The sequence below is a fragment of the Aureobasidium namibiae genome (assembly GCF_000721765.1).
Source record: "Aureobasidium namibiae CBS 147.97 unplaced genomic scaffold scaffold_1, whole genome shotgun sequence".
Taxonomy (NCBI): domain Eukaryota; kingdom Fungi; phylum Ascomycota; class Dothideomycetes; order Dothideales; family Saccotheciaceae; genus Aureobasidium; species Aureobasidium namibiae.
Window position 1 is genome coordinate 749307 of NW_013581208.1, and position 18981 is coordinate 768287.

An 18981-nucleotide genomic window follows, 5' to 3' on the forward strand; every position below is an offset into this window, starting at 1 on the left:
GTCCTCGGCTCTTGTACTTACCTGTCTCTTTCGCCCAACACCGCTGTCTACTGTCCATGCACCACTCGGCCCGCGAGTCTCGATCTCTATGCGACACCCCGATTGGCAGCTTCGCCGTTCCCCACATGGTTTTGCCTTTGTGTCTGTTGTTCTGACCTCATCCCCAGACCCTGGGATCGACATCCTCGTTAGAATGACATCTGTGACCTGTCAAACTGTGCCTGCCCTCGATGTTCGTGTCATTGTCCATGTCATGAATCTTGAGCGCACTCTGTTTGCTCACCCAGGTTCTCATGATGCAACTTGTGCTCAACAATCTATGTTAACAGGCTAATCTAACCCCCTCCACCAACAACATCAGACAGCACAATGATTACACTTTCAAATTGCGACTCTCTTGAGCTAGAAAGAAGATGTCTGGGATTTGCTCGCCAAACTCTTAGGCCCAGACTTGCCCAAGAGGCTGTCGTCTTATTGAGAGAAAACTTCGCTTGAATTCCTTGTTGGTGTGAGACACTACGCAGGGCTAAACCCCGTTCCCCATCGGAGACCTAATGCCTATTCTATATCTACCTCCTTAGAAATGGTCTAAAAGCGGATCTGGCCACCTCGATTCGAAGAATTTGCACAGACCGTTGGAAAAGCACAGCTCTCCGGCTCTTCCATCCTGGGGCCGTTATGGAGGCCAGACATCTCGTCTTGAACGGCCATCATACACATATCGCTTCAGCTCCGGGTCACGGTAAGTGGAGAGGCTCTGGACTGAAAAACGGTATGGATGTCCGTTGCAGGTGGTCCTTCGGGTCCACAATCCTGAAAATGTTGCAACACTTCTTTCCTAGTAGTCACGACCATCCTCGAGTCGATATCGTTCTGTGTGACTCGCTTGAATGCTACACATCTCATGCAGATGCAAGTTGCGTAGTCTGCGGGTTAAAGAGATAAGTTCACAGATAGTGTAGAGATCAAACAGCTCGATTCTTCTATCTCCAAACCGACTGTAATCTTGCATTTGAAGTGGGAGGCTTGTCACGTTATCAGCAGCATCGGACTATTCACATGCAAAATCCATGACTAGTGTCTTGTCTCAACCACATCCACTGTTCAGTCATCCCACCTCTTATTTGTCAAGAGTTGCAACCAGAGTATAAATGAAACCGAGTCTGGGGAGAAAATTAAACCAGCGCACTAGTGACTTCAAGACATCATGCGATTGGATTATCTTGTCTTCTCGTTTCATTCATTCCGTCTTATTAGCGATCGACTGTAGTTTTGTTTCTACAAGGAGAAGTGGAAGAGCAGGGTCGCGCCAAAAACATGGACCCAGAGAACATCTCAGCGTCCCGATAGGCGTGATGTGGCTGGGTTCTCGACATTCGTTTGGTCTGTCATAATAGTTCACAGATCGAGCATGGCCAAGATCGAAGCGTACGCAACTACGTCTAGTATGTTTGTTCAAATGCGCAGTGGTGTTGAGACGGCTTTGTATGCCTGCAGACTGGATGTCGTGAGGTAGGCAAGTTGATACATGGTCAAAAACGATAATGACACGTCGAGGAGGATGAATCGAGAAGAAACATAAGTAGTGCAGACTGGGGTATAGATCTTGATGATGATGGACAACAACCGCTCGACGTTTCCCCTTTCCCTTTCCCTTCCCAGCCTCGATCGGCCGGGACACTGATGGAGGTCCTTGATCCCTCTTGCACACCAGACGCCAACCCCGCCGTTGAACTCTTGTATAAGAAAATAGGAAATTTGTTTTTGTGAAAATGTAAGAAATGTGCTTGTGTGCGTATGTGTCGAGTTCTGCTTTCATACGTTTCGACCTTCTCCAAACAGACAGAAGATAAGTATGAAAATGAGAGTCGTTTGGTCTCGGAGATAAAATGTGTTGAAGTAAGAAAGTTCCTATGCAGTAGCAAGTGGGGAGAATATTCAAGCGTTCGTCGTAAAGGGGTAGGAATAAGAGGTAGATGATTCGACCGCAGGAACGCTATTAGCGGATAGACCAAGGTGTGTGAACCTTCGAAGCTGTTTGGTGTGAACATGGTGACAGGAAGATGAACGGCATCGTACGTAATCGACATGTCGTACTATAAAAAGTCGGAGCGGCAAGAACTATAGCGAAGACTTCGGGCGTGAAGTGAGGTATGATCAAAGATCCCCACCTGCTTCAAGTCCGCCGTCAGTGCCAAAATTCATGCCGCTTGGGTCAAAACTGAAGCCATCGGCGCCGCCGTCAGTTGTGAGGAAGGAGTCGAAATCGAAGTTGTCCAGCACATCTGGGCCGCCCATTTCGCCGAAATCGATTCCGCTGATGCTTCCAAACTGTCCATGTGTCAGCGTGAGCTTGCTAGATGAGCACACATAACTTACGTTGTCGTCCATGTTGCCGAAAGGAGCTCCAATATTGGACATGTCACCACCCGGATTCTGCTGGCCAGGCATACCGGGTTGCGCGTTCGATGGTTGCTGTTGGTTCTGAGGCTGACCCGGCTTCGGGGGGAAAGCTGATGTGGGCTGGGGAGTAATTGGTGGTGCTGGAGTCGGAGTTGGAGGTTGTTCTGTTGACTCTTGAGGAGTAGCGCCGGTCGTTCCCTTCTTGCCACCCTGAACATAAGGGTTAGCGTCACACATCGACCTGGAGTGCTTGAGGTTGATTACCTTGTTTCCGCCCTTCGAGGAATCCTTTTTGGACTTGGCATTGGGCTTGTTCGCCTGCGAAGGCGTGGGTGGAGCTTGATTCTGCGAGGGGGATGAGGGGCCGGTGCCAGCTCTTGGACCATCGTTACCAGGAGCAGGCGGGGGAGGCATGGCTGCGTTGCGCTGCTGGGGCGTCATGTTGGGTGGTTGAGGTGGGGGTTGGCCTCCCATCATAGGACCTGGTTGAGGCATAAAGCCATTGGCCATCTGTGCCTGACCGTTACGCGCTTGAGCCTGGCGGAACATGTCCATCTGTTGTTGCTGGTTCATCTGGGCAAAGGCAGGATGCGAGCTAGGAGGCTGCATCATCTGGCCATTGGGACCTTTCATCATGGCCATGGGGAACATGGCCGGGTTCATGGGGTTGTTGGGGTCGAACTGACCCGGAGCGGGAGATGCGCGACCGGGCATGCCGCCGTCGGCAGTTGGAGAGGGGACGACACCGGGAGCCATCTTGGGGGTGCCGCGTCGCATCTGCTCGTTGGGGCCTGGAGAAGGGCCAGCCCTGCTGTTGGAGGGCGACATGGCCGGGGCGAAGTTTTGGGGCTGGCCGGAAGCAGGCACGGGGCCGTTGGGTCCGTTGGGTCCGTTGGTCATGTTGTCTTGTTCTTGGCGAGCCATCAGCAGGCGTTTCTTGTTCTGCTGTTCTAACAGCATCAACTGCATCTGGTAGTCCTGTAGGGCATGGTTGCTGTTGTTGTTGGGCGGTGCCTGCTGACCTGGCATGGGGCGCATCTGGGTGCTGAAAAATTCGGCCGAATTGGGATCCTGCGGCATCTGAGGAGCTCCGTTAGGCATCAACCCCTTGTCCACGTTAGAATCCATGGCGGATTGCATATGCTGGCGCATGGAGTTGGCATATACCTGTTGCCTGGCTTTTGCCTGGGGATTGGCCATCTACGTCTGGTCAGTCTTTGCGTCGATGCGCACACGGGAGAAGGAAGACGGACCTGTTGTCCGGGCATGCCCGGGGGCTGACCACGTCCCATTGGGCCCATGGCGCCGTTGAAGTTGCCGTCCAGTCGTTGACGCTTGGGTGACGGGGCAGCATCGCCGCCGCCAGGAGAGGTGGGTCTTTGCTCCATGGTGGAGCCTTCCCTCTGTATGTTCTGCTGCAGCTGTGCCATTTGTTGCATGCGCATCTGCTGCTGCATTTGTACCACTTGCTGCTGTGTACTGCATTGTCATGTCAGCACCTAGGTCGCGAACGATGCGCACAGGGCCGAAACTTACGGTTGGCGACCTGGTTGAAGGCCAAGCTTCTTAGCCATGTCAGGGGGCACTGGCATGCCGGGGCCGACCATACCGGGGCGCATGGCCATATTAGCTTGCATCTGGGGATCGACGCGCATCAGCCTCTGTCGCTCGCTGGCCATTCGGGCCTAATGCTGCGGGTTAGTGGGAGTGGTGGTGGGCAGGGGCAAGGGTCGGTGAGAGAGAAAAAGCAGCGACATACCTGGACGTTGCTCAGATACTTTGCAGTCTGTGTGTTGTTGCCGCGACCGTGTTGGGCGTTGAAACACTCCCAGAACTGATGCCACCAGTCGTACAAGAAGCTGCCGTCTGAAGCGGCTGGCACATTGGGCGAGGGAAGGTCGTCGGGCTTCTTGTTGTTGTCCTTGACATCGGTGTCCATCGAGTCGCTTACGCCATTGATGTCTTTGCGATCTGGACTCTGGTGCGGGTCAAGGTCGAGGTCGACAGTCTTGAGGATGACGCGGGCGACTTCGTGGTTGCCGTACTTAAGAAAATAGTCGTAGATATATGTGTTGAGCTTCTGGCGAGATAGGTCTCCACTAGACGCGTTATTTGGCGTGCCGGAATTGGGGGTGGGCCCGCCCATGAGATTCATTGGTTGGCTCATGCCAGGAATTGGAAGGCTCGTTCAGCCAGTTGTGCGAGAATCGTAAGGGGATGGTGGTCGATGGAGATGTCTCGGACTCGGGGCGCGCTCACGGACGACAGAGACGACGAGGTGATGCGACAGGCGGACGTCAGAGCGACCAGAGATGACGAGGAGCAGAGCACGACAGAGGTGAGGGGAGGTGCTAGAGACCAGCGACAAGGGCGGACGCGATGGCGGCTGTGGGTGGTGGTGGCAGTGGCAGCGGTGGTGGAGGTCGCGGTCGGTGGGCAGCGACCAAGCAGCAAGCAGCAAGCCGAGGCGTGGGTGTCGCCGATCGGAACACGAGACACGGGTCTAACAGGCGCGAAAGGCAGCTGTCGTCGTCGTCGTCGTCGGATGCGCAACACAATCAAGGCGCAGGGGAAGTCGCAATAGCCTAGCGGCACGGCGGACGGGGCGAAGTGGATCAACAAAGGAAGAATGTGGGTGAGGGTGGTGAGGGTAGACTGGGGCAAGGACGGACAGGAGCTGGTGGCAGCGAGGCGTTGACAGCGAAGCCGTGCCAAGCAAGAGAGAGCCATTGGAAACGCACAATCACCACGACACGCATCATTCGAGAGCCACTCGATTGCAACCACAATGCCATTCATCGCCGCTGTATGCACCATCCCACAACTCGGTATTGCCCGCCATTCTTCTCTGTTGGCGAGACACAGGCCGCGCCGCCATTGTCGACGCCGTCCTGTGCCCACCAGTTTCCACGAGTCAGAAGTCACGTGAAGCTTTGCATTTATCGTGATGCTGCACCTCCTGCTCCAACAAACAGCCCCTTTTTCCTGCCTGCCGGCCAACTATCATGTCTATTTAGAGATGCTGTCTCCCTGCTTTCGCTATACAGCCATGCCTCTATGGCTTTTCCGGTCTGTGATGCTAGCATACTATTAGTTTGCCATTCGGTCCACCCATAATTTGAGCCAATCGCGACCAGTGCCCAGGAGACTCTCCTCCTGAACGACTGGGAGTTGGCAGATTTGAATCGATATTGTTCGTAACGTCGTGAAATTTGAGAGCAAGGGACAGTTCTGATGACGCCCAGCGGAAGAAAGTGCGTCTCATCACTCATCATCCGGTGGCATCTCGTCCTCAATGTAGCGGATCAAGGTAACGCGTATCTCTGTCGTGTCGTTACCACGAAGAACATCGCTCGTGAACTGAGTCTCGACCTGCATTTGAACCTGAAATGGATCAATTGACGGCAGAAGTCACGGTGGCAGGCTTGTACTGACCATTTCCAAGGCACCTCGCAAGACGCCACAGAAGATGTTGGAGTACCACAGTTCATCTTGAGCCTTTCCATCATCGGGCAGCTCGACAAAGTCGGCCAAGGGATTCTCGTCGAACAACAGGCTGAAGGACTTGTTGTCGGGCGACCAGTTTGTGACGACGGGAGTGATGTTGAGGAACATCTTGAAGCCGACTTTTGAGATGACCTCTGCCGTCTCACGCAGATTGGAACAAGAGCCCGAGTTTGACTTTGCCAGGAAATCCTCGATCAGGCGCATGCCCATGTTGTAACCCATCTTGTCCAGCTGTTTGTTGACCTGAGCGTAGTCGGCGTTGTAGTCCTTGCACAGTTGGGCGACGATGGTGCCATAGGTGAGAGTGACGAGTTCGGCATTGACCTTGTCAACGCGGGTCCTTGTGGATAGCGTCAGAGGGGCGCTGTTGTCAGGCAGGCAGGCAGGCAGCCAACTTACTTCCACACCCTGTCGCATGTCAGCAAGCCTGCGGCGCGAGGGACGAGTCGACAAGCACTCACTCTTCGCCGAGGCGAGTAGCTTTGGTAGCCATAATCTGTGGGTAGCGAAAGACAAGAGGCAGCAGATGAGAGTGGATGCGGAGAGGCTGGTGGACCTGTCCATGTCCCGGAGACGTCGCTAGCGTCCAAGCTCGCTCGACATTGTCACGTTCGCTACTCATACTTTCTAGCTGCCTCGACTTTCGACTCGTGCACTCCAACCCACACGCGACATGTCAGAGAAGCGGCCGGCCTCCAGCTCCATGGCCTCGGGCCAATTGGTCAAGCGCCAGAAGTCGGACAACTCGATGGCTCTGACTTCGGCCTCGCAGAATGGCGCCCTCATCCAGAGCACCCACCGTGGCCCTCCTCTGTCCGCTCCTGTCATGGAGCTGTCTGGCCATACCGGCGAGGTGCTTGCTGCGCGCTTCAACCCCGACGGAAACTACATTGCCTCGGCGGGCACCGATCGCAACATTCTCCTCTGGCGCACTTCTGGCGACTGCCAAAACTACGGCATCCTGTCCGGTCACAAAGGCGCAATTCTCGACCTGCAGTGGTCGCGCGACTCGCGCAACCTCTTCTCTGCTTCGGCGGATATGCACATTGCCAGCTGGGACCTCGAGACTGCCCAGCGCATACGAAGACACCAGGGTCACGACGAGGTCATCAACGCCCTTGACATCAGCCGCCGTGGCGAGGACATACTCTTCAGCGCCTCCGACGACGGCTACATAGGCATCTGGGACCCTCGCCAAAAAGCCGCCGTCGACTTTATCGAGACGCGCTTCCCCGTTACTGCCATTGCTCTAGCCGAGGCCGGCAACGAACTTTACTCGGGCAGCATCGACAACGACATCAAGGTCTGGGACTTGAGGAAGAAGCAGGTCTCATATTCTCTGGCTGGTCACACCGACACCATCACCTCGCTAGCGGTCTCTCCCGACTCTCAGACCCTCCTCTCGAACTCGCACGACAGCACCGTCCGCACCTGGGACATTCGTCCCTTCGCCCCTACCGAGCGTCACATTAGAACCTTCGATGGTGCCCCCACAGGAATGGACAAGTACTTGATCAGGGCTACTTGGGATACAAAGGGAAAGCGCATCGCTGCAGGCAGTGGTGACCGCTCAGTTGTCATTTGGGAAAACAGCACGGGCAAATTGCTGCAGAAGCTGCCTGGTCACAAGGGTTCCGTCAACGATGTACGCTTCGCGCCCAACGACGAGCCATTGAGTAAGAAGAATTCAAATGCCCTACAAACAACTCGTACTGACCCATGTCTAGTTCTTTCTGCCTCTACCGATCGCAACCTGATGCTCGGAAGTCTCTCGACATGAGAATCCCCCACGATTTTTTCATGATAACTCGTCTAGACTCAAAAGATGCCGACACTCACCTCCAATTGCCAAATGATGCGACGGCGCATCACATGTACCTACACGGTTACACAGTGCAGCCAAATTGGTCAGAAACCCACTGATGCTGTCGAAATACCTCGCCGCGGCCAGCAGAAGGACATTGAGGCTTGCAGCTTACCAGCCACGCCGCCCCGGCTCACTTGAATGATACGAAGAAAGGCCAAAGACATGTCCAATAGAGATAGATGCCACAAGGTCTGGTGTGATGTAACGATTTCATTCTGTACACTTCCAGACAAGAAATACTCTGCCGAACGCTACCAAAAGTACATGACCCAAATTAAAATGCTAGTTCTTTTTGTTTACACTCAACATGCTTCTACTGGGGACCCTCGATGATCATCTTGATACCCTTGGCGGCGTGGACATCCTTGAAAGCCTGCTCGGCGTCCTCGAACTTGACACGGCCGGTGATCAGCTCCTTCACGCTGATACTGCCAGAGGTGATGAGATCAAGGGCCAGCTGGTAGTCGCCAGGTCCGTACCTAAACGATCCCACGCAGCGCAGTTCTTTCGCACACATGGTGACGATGGGGAAGTTGATGTCGGGCTTGCCCATACCACCCTGGACGAAGGTACCGCCGGTTCTCACAGCATGAATGGCAGTCTGGATGCAGGGCTCAGCTCCCGTAGCGTCGATGATGGCATCTGCGCCCAAGCCGAGGTCACACTCCTCGTTGAGGAGACTGGCGTTCTCCTGAGGGCTGACTCTCTGCGAGCGGAAGACGTGAGTGGCAGCGTACTTCTGAGCAAACGCAAGACGCTCCTCGTTGATGTCTACGGCAACAATCTTGGCGGCACCGAATGACTTGGCGACGGCCATGCAGAGAAGACCAACAGGGCCTGCACCGAAGACAACAACGCTCTGGCCGGGCTTGATGTCGGCCTGCTTGGTGATGTGTACACCGACACTCAGCGGCTCGACCAGGGCGGCTTCCTCGAGAGGAACGTGGTCTGCGACCTTGTAGCAAAAGTCCTCGGGCAGGCGGTAGTACTTGGCGAGGGTGCCATCGTAAGGAGGGGTGGCTGCAAAGGCCATGTCAATGCAGAGGTTGTACTTGCCCTCTCTGCAGCGGATGCATCTGCGGCAGGGTACACCGGGCTCCATGGTGACACGATCGCCCTTCTTGAGTGTTGTCACCTTGTCTCCCACCTGCTCGACAATACCGGCCGACTCGTGACCCAGGACCATGGGGGCCTTGACGACAAAGTCTCCGATAGCACCGTCTGTCCAGTAGTGCACGTCAGATCCGCAGATACCGGTGTACTTGACATTGATGATGACATCGTAAGGATCTCTGAGTTGGGGAATAGGGCGGTCCTCAAACTTGACGTCGTAGGGTTTCTGGAGAACAAATGACAAGTTCTACACAACCGGGGTCGTTAGCTCTGGGACCCAACGCGTACCATACGGAAGTGCAAATCTACCTTTGCCTCTGCAGGGTTTACTTCTTGTACCGAGGCCATCTTGGGCACTGTTGTGGCGGAGAAGTTTCTTGCGACTTTCTTAGAGTTGGGGTATGGAGAAGGGTAACAGCTACCACAGCTTCTCGAGAACTGAAGCTTGTATGTGGCTGAAGGAGATGCGCGGACGGCCGAAGCTCTAAGGCTTCTTTGGAGAGCTGACTTGAAAACTTGAGACATGGTGTAAGCAGCTGTGTGGTGATGACGATTGAGTTTGTGGGACGAAAGGACGAGTTGGAAAGTAACTCTTGAGGACCACAGAATAACACGATAGACAGGCGAAGAAGATAGATAACAAGAGGAGAGGAGGAGGCAGATCAGGAGGAGGGAAGAAGAACTAGAATTGGTAGGAGAGAGGACGTACAAGAGGAATGTATGCAGGCTCAATTGAGGATGATATCAAGCAGCCACGGATGATACAGAGGGCTTGCCGAAGGTTCGGGTTAGAGTATGCAGAGCTCCCAGAGGGTGATTGGCTTTTTCTTCCAGGACAGTGGTACAGCAAGCCTGCGATTTGCAGAAAACAGAAGCCATCCATCATGTGAGTGCTGTCCAAGCTGCAGACCCGGCCCCACTAAACATGTTATTATAGCCGTCGGATAAATTGCCCCGCAAAATCCGATCAGCTCCCGTCGGAACCGATGGCTTTTGTCTTTGCTCTCCGAACTCCAAATCACCGAGCGCGTGTCGTGCCGGCTGGACCGTAGACCGTGGGCCTACGCTGCGTGAAACATGTGCGCACAAACAGCCTGATCCCCGACCTACCCCTGAGTGCCGCTTCCGGAACCCCAGTCTGTTGGATCTGAGCGCATCTGCCTGGATCTGCCTAAACAACAACAAGTGCTGCATACCAAGCTCGCTCTCTATCTGCGAGCCTGTCACCTCCAAGTCCCTTCTCGCAGCGTCACGAAGCAATGTGCGAGCTATGAAAGTGCACACTCTGTTTCCAGGACAAAGACGTGTCCAGAGAGATGCATTGACCCGGGACTCCCAGCGGATGCTGGGCGTGTCGAGGAAGCCGTACAATTCCATGGTCATGAGGTGCAGATCTTATTACGCAAATGTATCTGGCATTCTACTACGATATGAACAATGCTCCAAAACAAAGATACACGGATGAAGCAGTGTATGCTCAATACTGATCACTCCCGGTTGTCTTTGACAACATTGGCCGCAGAGTTCGACCTGACAACCTCGATAGGGCTCCGGAACCCATTTTTGCATTGCCACGGGTAAAACAAGGCAATGATAAGGGTGAGACCACCAGTGATAGCAGATGAGTAGTTCATCGTCTCGGCCGACACAGGCATCCTAACAATCGGATCAGTCTATGTCAAAGTTACTGATGAGGAGATCACTTACGAAAAAGGGAAGCAGAAGATGACAATGAAGCATGCGATGTAGGCACATGCAATTGGCATGAGGATCGCAGCAACCTTGTCTGGCATCCTGAATGGTCCAAATTCGACATTCTTGCGTTTGCTCAGCAGATGAGGGAGGATGGCGGCCAGGTACGAGGCCGACGAGAGAATGATGAACGATCCGACAAAGGCGTTGAATGCAACCGCGCTGCCGATATAGATCAGACCGAGTACCGTCGTGACGATAAGACAGGCAACGGTAGCAGCAAATGGGTTGCCCCAACAAGGCGATATTTTACCAAGTGTGTCTGAGAAGGGAGTAGCACGATCTGCAATGCGTAAGTCAAACCTTTTCTCAGCCGACATGTATAGGGATACTGACCACGCGAAAGTGTCCAAAGCATGCGTCCGCATGTGATATATGTGCCAATGCAATTGACTACTGTAGGCTACATCGAGGAATGTCAATACCGGTCGTTTGATGCTAACAACACACATGTGGCGTGCTTGCTGGAGTACTCAGTTGACTTACCAGGAAGACGACGATCAGTAAGCCACAAGATCCAGCTCTCGATCCAGTAGCTTGTCTGTAAAGCTCGGCCAAGGGATTGGTATAAGGGTTGTTAATCAAAGCATCAATGTCGTTGATGCTGTAGAAGATGGCGATCAAGTATGCGAAACCAGTAAGGAACCCGACGCCCATCTGCGCAGCGATTGCCTTGGGCACGTTTCGAGATGCGCGAGGAATCTCTTCTGCGAGATGCGACACACAGTCTGGAGTGCCCACTGAGAAAGCACCATTGAGCATTCCCGTGACGAAGACAAGGCCATTGGACTTGTAGCCAGTATCATTTGACCAAGAAGACCAGACGGCTGCTGTACTAGCGTGACCCGCGCCGGTCGCGGTAGGCATTATGGCACATACAAGAATGGTGATGAAGCAACCTCCCAAGCAGAGGAACAGTCCGATGTTGTTGATCATTGGCAAAGCTCTGTTTGCGAACAGCACGACACCGCAACACGACCAAGAGATGATGATGTAGCAGACGAAGACGTGCCATCGCTCAGCAACATATTCTGGATGGAACAGCCCCCACATGGCTAGGACCTCATTTGCCAGGATTCTGAAGCAAAGGTACAGTTAGCATCATCTCAAACAGTTGACCGGTGACAAAACCGCATCACTGCTGAACAGTTGCGCGCATCTTTGCAAGATCCCAATCCGAGCGGCATTCAACCGACCCGTATAGGCTTCTTGTGCGGCTTGAGAAGCACCTGCCAGCACTGACGTGATGCTTGTACTCTTGGTATGACTTACGACGACATCGAGGCCGAACCGAATATCCACGCAAGTACATTCCACCATCCAGCTAGAAAGCCAACGAACTTCGAGTATTTTGGCGACGATGTTGCTGTTGCCCAATGGTAGACGCCCGCAGAGGATGGCATACTGGATGCCAATTCTGCTATACAGGCACCGACCATCCAGTAGAACACGCTGACGACGAGGAATTCGAAAAGTACGCCGGTAGGTCCTCCGTTGTAGAGAGCTACGACGATACTACCACCGAGGGCACACCTGGAGGGCAAGGTACAGTCAGCTTCTCAGGACCAGAGACAGGGGCCGGCGTGTTCAAGCACCATGAGACCGGGCTCGACTTACCATGTATTGCCCGTTACAATTCCTACAGCGCAGCAGCTGAGTATGCTGAAGTTGCGTTCAAGTTCTTGCGTGTGGCCGGATGTATTGACGGTGACGGTGCCTTCTTCAACCTCGGGTTGGTCAGATCGCACAGGCGTTAATTTATGGTCCGCCAGCTGCTTGGAGTCCATGTTGGAACGAGGACGGTCCGTAGACGAGAATGGGGCTCTGACAGAAGATGTTCTTGAACACGAGAAGGGGGAACAAAATGACTCGGCGTGGAGAGATTATGAAGTCGAGAAGGCAACTACTTATCAAGCCTGTGAGACAGGATGGGATACAAAAGAGCCTGGCAGGCTGGACGAGAGGGTATAATCATCTGGCACGCATTCGGTGGCGACCTAGACAACCGCTTGTGCTGTATCAAAAAGCACAACTAAGATACTGGTGTGTACCGCCCGTCTCGACTGCGATAAGCGGAGTTATTGGGGAGGACAAGGACTGTGCGCCGTCCCATCTCGTGTAGTTTCTCCTTTGGGACGAGAGTTCTTCCTGGGGCGCGGGGTGGGACAGCCCTAGATGCCGATAGCCAGGTTCCACGCCATCTTATTACGGATTTGTAGCTGTAACCAAGTCTATTTCGGACTCGTTGATATCTTGTCTACCATACAACAGCTGAACAGGCAACTGCAGGAGATAGAGGGCCGACTTGGTCTTTGCCTTCAGAGAGTCTTTTGGTTAGCGATTGGCAGATAGTTGAGTCAAACTTCTATTTCCCGATCCCTAAACATCCCGGGTAGCTATGAAAGCGCACAACACCTTCGGGAAACGGGTTAGTACCCATCAAGGAATATTGCACTCTTGGCTTCCTCTGGATATGGTCCTAGTCCGACGTTATTGTGATTGTGTCTCCATACAGTGTTTAGACCTTCGTACAGGAGAGTGGGTGTTGCAGACTTTCACTCTCTCACACAATGCCTAGTTGGGGTTATCCAATTTCACAGTTCTTTCTAGATGGTCTACGACTCCGTCTAGAAAAGACAAATATCCACGGTAGATTCTGTGATGTTCTCTCGATTTCCCGCGATCTAGTCATAGAAGCCGAGAACTTTGTTCGCCCTATCAAACAGTTCTCTCTGAGCCTCACTCAGCCCTGCTGCTGAGCTGTCCCATTCTTGAAGGCCGAACGCGACCATACCTGCGTCTTTTCCTTGACTCGCCTCTTCGACGTCTTCTGGGCCTGGTCGACCGACGTGGCCGCTCTCTCCCACCCCACTCCCAAAATCGGGGCCGGGAAGTCCTTCAAGAAACGCTTGTCGTTGACGAGCGAGAAATTCTGCGTTTTGTGTCGTAAGAGGACATGTAGGAATGTATAACACCGAGCTGTCAGTCGTGCCCTCGTGCTGTTGCTCGACTGCGTGTATTTGGTCGCAATGCCAGGCCACGTAATCACCAGGTCTTATCTCTGGGATATGAACCATGGTGCTTTGGAGCTCAAGATGAGGGTTCGTCGCATTACTCAGCTCTGGTCCCTTGCCCGACGATACGCCTTGGAGCCACGAAGTTTGAGGACGGTCTAGAATCCAGTTCTCTGGTGCAAGAAAAGATTCATCGAAAGCCCCAGTCTCCAAGTTCATTGGCCCAATTTTGGCAGAGAAGAAGGGCCGCAAAAGGTAGTACGCCATCGCATGTTTCAGCATCGGGTTTACCAATAACGTTCCCTCGCACGCCTTAATAGTGCTTAGTGACAACCAGCCTTGGGCTGCACGAAACATGCTACATGCTCCAACGCCTTGGTTCATATCTGAGTTCAGAGACAGCCTCGAAGTGATTTCCCAAGGATTGTAATCTTCCCAGCGGCCCTGCCAGATTGATCCGTAGACCTTGGAACCAGATCCTGTGGGGTCCCATCTTTCTCGACCAGCTCGATCGATATTTGGGCCAGGAGCAAAGCCACTGTCCTCCAGTGCCCGCATACGGAGCTTGTCCGCGTAGACGATCGGATGTGCAGTAGAAACTAACGCATGAGGGTCCTTGGCGTGCCAGTGTGAGAGAAGGAACCTCTGAGCGGCCAAAAGGTATGGATGAGACCGCGCTCGGATCTGAGCTGGTGACCAGAACATGTCGTATACTCGAGGATCGTCGCTCGGAAAGCCACGGGTTTGTGGATTTGAAGCGATGTACTTCTGAAGCTCTTCTTTCATCTCGATTGCTTCGACTGGCGGGACCACATTTCTTATGATGGCTGCTCCTCTGGTCTTGTAATCGGCACTGAACTTGGTGCTTGCATCCTTGATGTCCCTGAAGTCAATTTCAGGAATCACCTTACTCTTGAGTGCTTTGACAACTGTTATCTCTTCCTTCAAAGCATCTAGCAGACGGTGGAAGGATGCTTGGATGACGTCTTCCTTTCCTGCAATCAATTCACTTTTGAGGGTCGTGAACCGTGGTTCCAGAGACATAGAGGTCAACTCTGGAAGAGTGGAGAAAGCATTGCCTATGCTACCCTCTCTCTTCGAAGCATGTGTTGCCATAGCCGCCTGCCGATGTCTGCGCAGTCTGGAAATATTTGACTGGGACACCGTCCGATAGCGGCTCGGGAGCATGTTTGCAATATGCGTTGATGATTTAGATCATTAGATGATGTGAGTTGGCTTCTCGTTACGATTCAGATCTTCGGTGCGGAGTTCGTATGGTCGCAGTGGGAGTATGCAGAAAAATGGCTGATGATCATTGGCAACGCCTTCTCCGTGTGCGGAAGTTTGTCACACGGTTCGTCCCCACTCCCAAACCAGCGTATAAGTGGAGATACAGCTTTTACATTGCACCGTCGCTTCTGAGGTGCAAACATGTCGGTAGACAGGCACGGCTCACACAACTGCCAGTAGATGCCTCCTATTCATTGAACGGATCGTGCATCTTTATAGCTATATGTGTGACAAGTTTTCGATTTGTAGAGGACAGCTGAGCCGCGAGGGATTGAGGCCCGGAAAGCCGAGATCTTTCCACGTTTGGAACGGCAAGTCAAGCTCCGTACGGCTAAATAAGATGCCTGTTGTCATGGCTGCACTTCCAAGTGTTCCTCTGCACTATGTTTGATGAGAAGAGGCTACCAAGACTCACGATGTGAGCTCTGACTTCGTGTTCGTAGCCGAGACATTACCCTGTCGCATCTGATCGAGAGGTGTCCCCTCTTTTATGCTGATATATAAACTGCTGTTCTCATCCGCTCCCAGCTCTACTCACTAGTTTCTTGTTAATCTGAAGATCGTCAATATGACTCCCCCAACTCTACCAAAAGACTTCCTGTGGGGCTTTGCGACAGCAAGGTTAGTGGCTCGAGAATTGCGTGTGTAGCACCATGCTCAAGCAGGCGCGTCTAGTTACCAGATAGAGGGAGCTCCGCATGAGGACGGCAGAGCAGACAGTATCTGGGATACGTTCTGCCGCATCCCCGGCAAGATCGCCGGCAACGAGAACGGAGACATCGCTTGTGACTCTTACCACCAGTACAAGCAAGATGTAAAGCTTCTGAAGGACATGGGTGCTCGAGCATATCGTTTCAGTATCTCGTGGTCTCGCGTCATCCCTCTGGGAGGACGTAAAGACCCCATCAACGAGAAAGGACTGCAGTATTATATCGATCTTGTGGACGAGTTGCTCGCCAATGGCATCGAGCCCATGGTAACCTTGTTCCACTGGGACCTCCCTGAAGCGCTTGATCAGAGATATGGAGGTCTGCTTAACACAGAAGAGTTCGTTGCCGACTTCGAACAGTATTCCCGTACCATCTTCGAGGCACTAGGAGAAAAAGTAAAGTATTGGGTGACCTTCAACGAACCCTGGTGTAGCTCGATCCTGGGTTACAACGAAGGTGCCTTTGCTCCAGGAAGGACCAGCGACCGCTCGAAATCGTCAGTCGGCGATAGCAGCACCGAACCATGGCTAGTAGGCCACAATCTACTGATTGCCCACGGTGCAGCCGTCAAGGTCTATCGAGAAGAATTCAAGCCAAGTCAAAAAGGACAGATCGGAATCACCTTGAATGGCAAGCAGTCTCGAACTTCAGGCACTATGATTCCACGTAGCTAACCCGTGCAGGTGATTGGGTTGAACCCTGGGATCCTGAAGACCCCGAGGATGTCGAAGCCTGTCAGAGAAAGCTCGAGTTCTCCATCGCCTGGTTTGCTGATCCTGTTTACCACGGCGACTATCCCGAAAGCATGCGCAAGCAACTTGGAGATCGCCTGCCAAAGTTCACGCCCGAACAGCGCGCATTGGTTCAGGGCAGTAACGACTTCTACGGCATGAACCACTACTGCGCAAATTACATCAAGCACAAATCAGGCGAGGCAGAACCGCAAGACTACCTTGGAAACTTGGAGTCTCTGCTCTCCAACAAAGACGGGCAAGATATTGGCCCTGAAACTCAAAGCCCGTGGCTGCGACCCTATGCTATCGGTTTCAGAAAGCTACTCAAATGGATATCGGATCGCTACGGGCGCCCCACCATCTACGTTACCGAGAACGGCACGAGTCTGAAGGGTGAGAACGATCTATCGAAAGAGAAAATACTCGAGGATGACTTCCGTGTTTGGTACTTCAAAGAGTACGTCAATGCCATGGCAGATGCATACACCAGTGACGGCGTGGATGTCAGAGGATACATGGCTTGGAGCTTGATGGACAAGTAAGACGCGCACTCGTTCCTAGATCTTGCATCGACTGACAGCGTCTAGCTTCGAGTGGGCTGAAGGATTCGAGACTCGCTTCGGAGTCACATTCGTTGACTACAAGAACGGTCAGCAGAGGTTCCCAAAGAAGAGTGCAAAAGCCATGAAAGGACTTTTTGAGTCGCTCATGCTCAAGTCGTAGGGTTGAGCCACATTGCTCACAGAGAACGCGTCAGATTTGCGCAAGGTCACTTAATCATACGATCCGCAATGTAGGACGAAACTTGAGTGAGAAAGGTTGAGGGAACACAGAGAATGCATTTCGATACTTGTTTAAACGTCCTGTCGAGCCATGTCCCAAGACTCCAGCCGCCCAACGAAAAGGAAAAAGTAGTAGCCCCGTACTCCATGCTAAACAGTTTTGGATATATATTAAACATCATGATCCGTGGATTTTCTCTCTCCCAACACCAGGCTGGAATTTGACAGAGTGCAAGAGCTGAAAGACGCTGCGTCAAGACTTGAGCAATAAGGAAAAAAAAAACTTGGAAAAGGGTCATCATGCCGTCGGCTGCCAACTAGCGGCGGTGGGAAGGGCAATGTCGGGAATGGCAGAGGAGTCTGCGAGGCGAGGGAGCGGCGACGAAGTGTCGGAGCGGCTCATGGGGCCATCGACAGGACGCGAGGTGGCCAACAGATGGCCGCTTTCGACCAGCTCTTTGAGGTAGGCTTCGAATTCTGGATCCATCTCGACGTTGAGGCCTTGCTGTCGGGCGGCGATGGCTGCTAGCAGCCGACGGTTCAACTCGTGTCCGATGCTCTGAATGTTGTCCCCCACATCATCATCATCGTCGGCGTTACCGCCTTGATCTTGGTCGTCGTCGTCTTCCTCTTCTTCAGCATTGTCGTCGTCTTGTTCCAACTCTTGGTCGACCATGTCTGGATGGGCGTGGTCGTCCAGGAGCATGTCGACAGGGTGGCTGCCTTGGGTGATGGCGATGTCGGTGTGGACGCGGATCAAGGGTTTCTGCTTTGATGGTATGCGCGGGTCGACCCAATCAGAGATGCCGTCACCGGTGGTATCCCTGACCTTTATATTCTCGTCTCTTTCGAATCTCTGTCTGGCCCACAAAGTGCCCTCCCAGCGCACCAGATCCATGACCTCCTGGTCGGTGATTGCCATGGTGTCGATGGCAGCGAACAGGCGGGCATGGTGGGGGAATCGGCCCAGGCGCATGCGGTGAGGAGCATGGCAGTAGTTCAAGCCGGGATAGCGAGCCTCGATGCTGTCCAGACTGCCGTAGAAGGTGGCCGTCTCGATGCGGATCTCTGGAATCAGGTCGCGGGCAAGGTGGGTCTGGAAGTTGGGGGGGTCCGAGGGGCCAGGACTGGGGAAGAGGTGAGCGTAGAGGAGCGAGGCCACCGAGGATTGTCTGCGCATGATGGTTGTGTTGGGATGCGAAAGAGTCGGGCAGCGCGGTCTGGGGTCGAAAGGGCACGCCCAAACAGTCCGGCTGACAGATGATATGAGCAGACTCGGTGGTGGAGAGAAGGGCCGAAGCGTGTAAAAGATTGCACTCTGTTTTGAACAACGGCCGATCGCTGAGCGTGGGGAAACGGGCCTTCGTTTCGTGGAGAAGGAGACTGGCGCGCTCCTGCTGCTTCTGCTTTGGCGTGACGACTGCCGTGCCCGGGATGCGGCTTTGCGTGTCTTGCAGTGGACAAGGAGAGGAACAAGAACAGGAACAAGAACAGCAGAGACCTGTTTGACCGGGCGGCACGAGTCTCAAGACGTCGCAAGATCAAGCGACGCAGGGAGAAAATTCGACACCGACCCCGGAAATGTGCGAACCTACGAGTACAGCCTATGGTCTGGCCTCTGGCCCACATGCGAGCTTAACTTGTTTTCGCCCTCGGCGAGTCGGCTATCTAAATACCCCTTGTCTGCATACCCAATATCACCATACTGAACAGCTACACATACCTCTTGGTGCCCCGAAACGCCCTGCTAATCCATTCACCCGCCATATCGAATGCTTAAATACCGTCATCAATGTCTGCTTTCTGCTT

General features: G+C 53.3%; 8 protein-coding genes across 8 annotated transcripts; 2 read left to right on the top strand and 6 right to left on the bottom strand.

The window, feature by feature from the left end:
• Positions 1-2157: 2157 nt before the first annotated feature.
• M436DRAFT_36876 (uncharacterized protein) lies at positions 2158-4570 on the bottom strand (the record flags this gene model as incomplete). The annotated part of the gene is made up of 6 exons (XM_013576484.1): positions 2158-2331; positions 2380-2604; positions 2668-3603; positions 3657-3882; positions 3940-4088; positions 4163-4570. 6 exons carry the CDS (start codon positions 4568-4570, stop codon positions 2158-2160), a joined length of 2118 nt encoding a protein of 705 aa, XP_013431938.1.
• Positions 4571-5667: 1097 nt separating this feature from the next.
• Positions 5668-6403, bottom strand: M436DRAFT_77464 (BET3 family protein; the record flags this gene model as incomplete). Its single annotated transcript, XM_013576908.1, has 4 exons — positions 5668-5787; positions 5839-6250; positions 6310-6318; positions 6372-6403. 4 exons carry the CDS (start codon positions 6401-6403, stop codon positions 5668-5670), a joined length of 573 nt encoding a protein of 190 aa, XP_013432362.1.
• A 180-nt stretch (positions 6404-6583) lies between these two features.
• M436DRAFT_77465 (WD40 repeat-like protein) lies at positions 6584-7690 on the top strand (the record flags this gene model as incomplete). The annotated part of the gene is made up of 2 exons (XM_013576909.1): positions 6584-7586; positions 7638-7690. 2 exons carry the CDS (start codon positions 6584-6586, stop codon positions 7688-7690), a joined length of 1056 nt encoding a protein of 351 aa, XP_013432363.1.
• Positions 7691-8090: 400 nt separating this feature from the next.
• M436DRAFT_36816 (GroES-like protein) lies at positions 8091-9238 on the bottom strand (the record flags this gene model as incomplete). Its single annotated transcript, XM_013576473.1, has 2 exons — positions 8091-9137; positions 9200-9238. 2 exons carry the CDS (start codon positions 9236-9238, stop codon positions 8091-8093), a joined length of 1086 nt encoding a protein of 361 aa, XP_013431927.1.
• Positions 9239-10377: 1139 nt separating this feature from the next.
• M436DRAFT_59569 (amino acid transporter) lies at positions 10378-12429 on the bottom strand (the record flags this gene model as incomplete). Its single annotated transcript, XM_013576602.1, has 6 exons — positions 10378-10546; positions 10598-10925; positions 10979-11045; positions 11129-11720; positions 11915-12175; positions 12260-12429. The coding sequence occupies 6 exons, from the start codon at positions 12427-12429 to the stop codon at positions 10378-10380; spliced, it is 1587 nt and encodes a 528-aa protein (XP_013432056.1).
• An 897-nt stretch (positions 12430-13326) lies between these two features.
• M436DRAFT_35090 (uncharacterized protein) lies at positions 13327-14772 on the bottom strand (the record flags this gene model as incomplete). Its single annotated transcript, XM_013576158.1, has 1 exon — positions 13327-14772. The coding sequence occupies one exon, from the start codon at positions 14770-14772 to the stop codon at positions 13327-13329; it is 1446 nt and encodes a 481-aa protein (XP_013431612.1).
• A 742-nt stretch (positions 14773-15514) lies between these two features.
• On the top strand, positions 15515-17113 carry M436DRAFT_68783 (putative beta-glucosidase; the record flags this gene model as incomplete). Its single annotated transcript, XM_013576764.1, has 4 exons — positions 15515-15567; positions 15622-16286; positions 16340-16928; positions 16978-17113. The coding sequence occupies 4 exons, from the start codon at positions 15515-15517 to the stop codon at positions 17111-17113; spliced, it is 1443 nt and encodes a 480-aa protein (XP_013432218.1).
• A 357-nt stretch (positions 17114-17470) lies between these two features.
• Positions 17471-18352, bottom strand: M436DRAFT_77470 (uncharacterized protein; the record flags this gene model as incomplete). Its single annotated transcript, XM_013576910.1, has 1 exon — positions 17471-18352. The coding sequence occupies one exon, from the start codon at positions 18350-18352 to the stop codon at positions 17471-17473; it is 882 nt and encodes a 293-aa protein (XP_013432364.1).
• Positions 18353-18981: the final 629 nt, after the last annotated feature.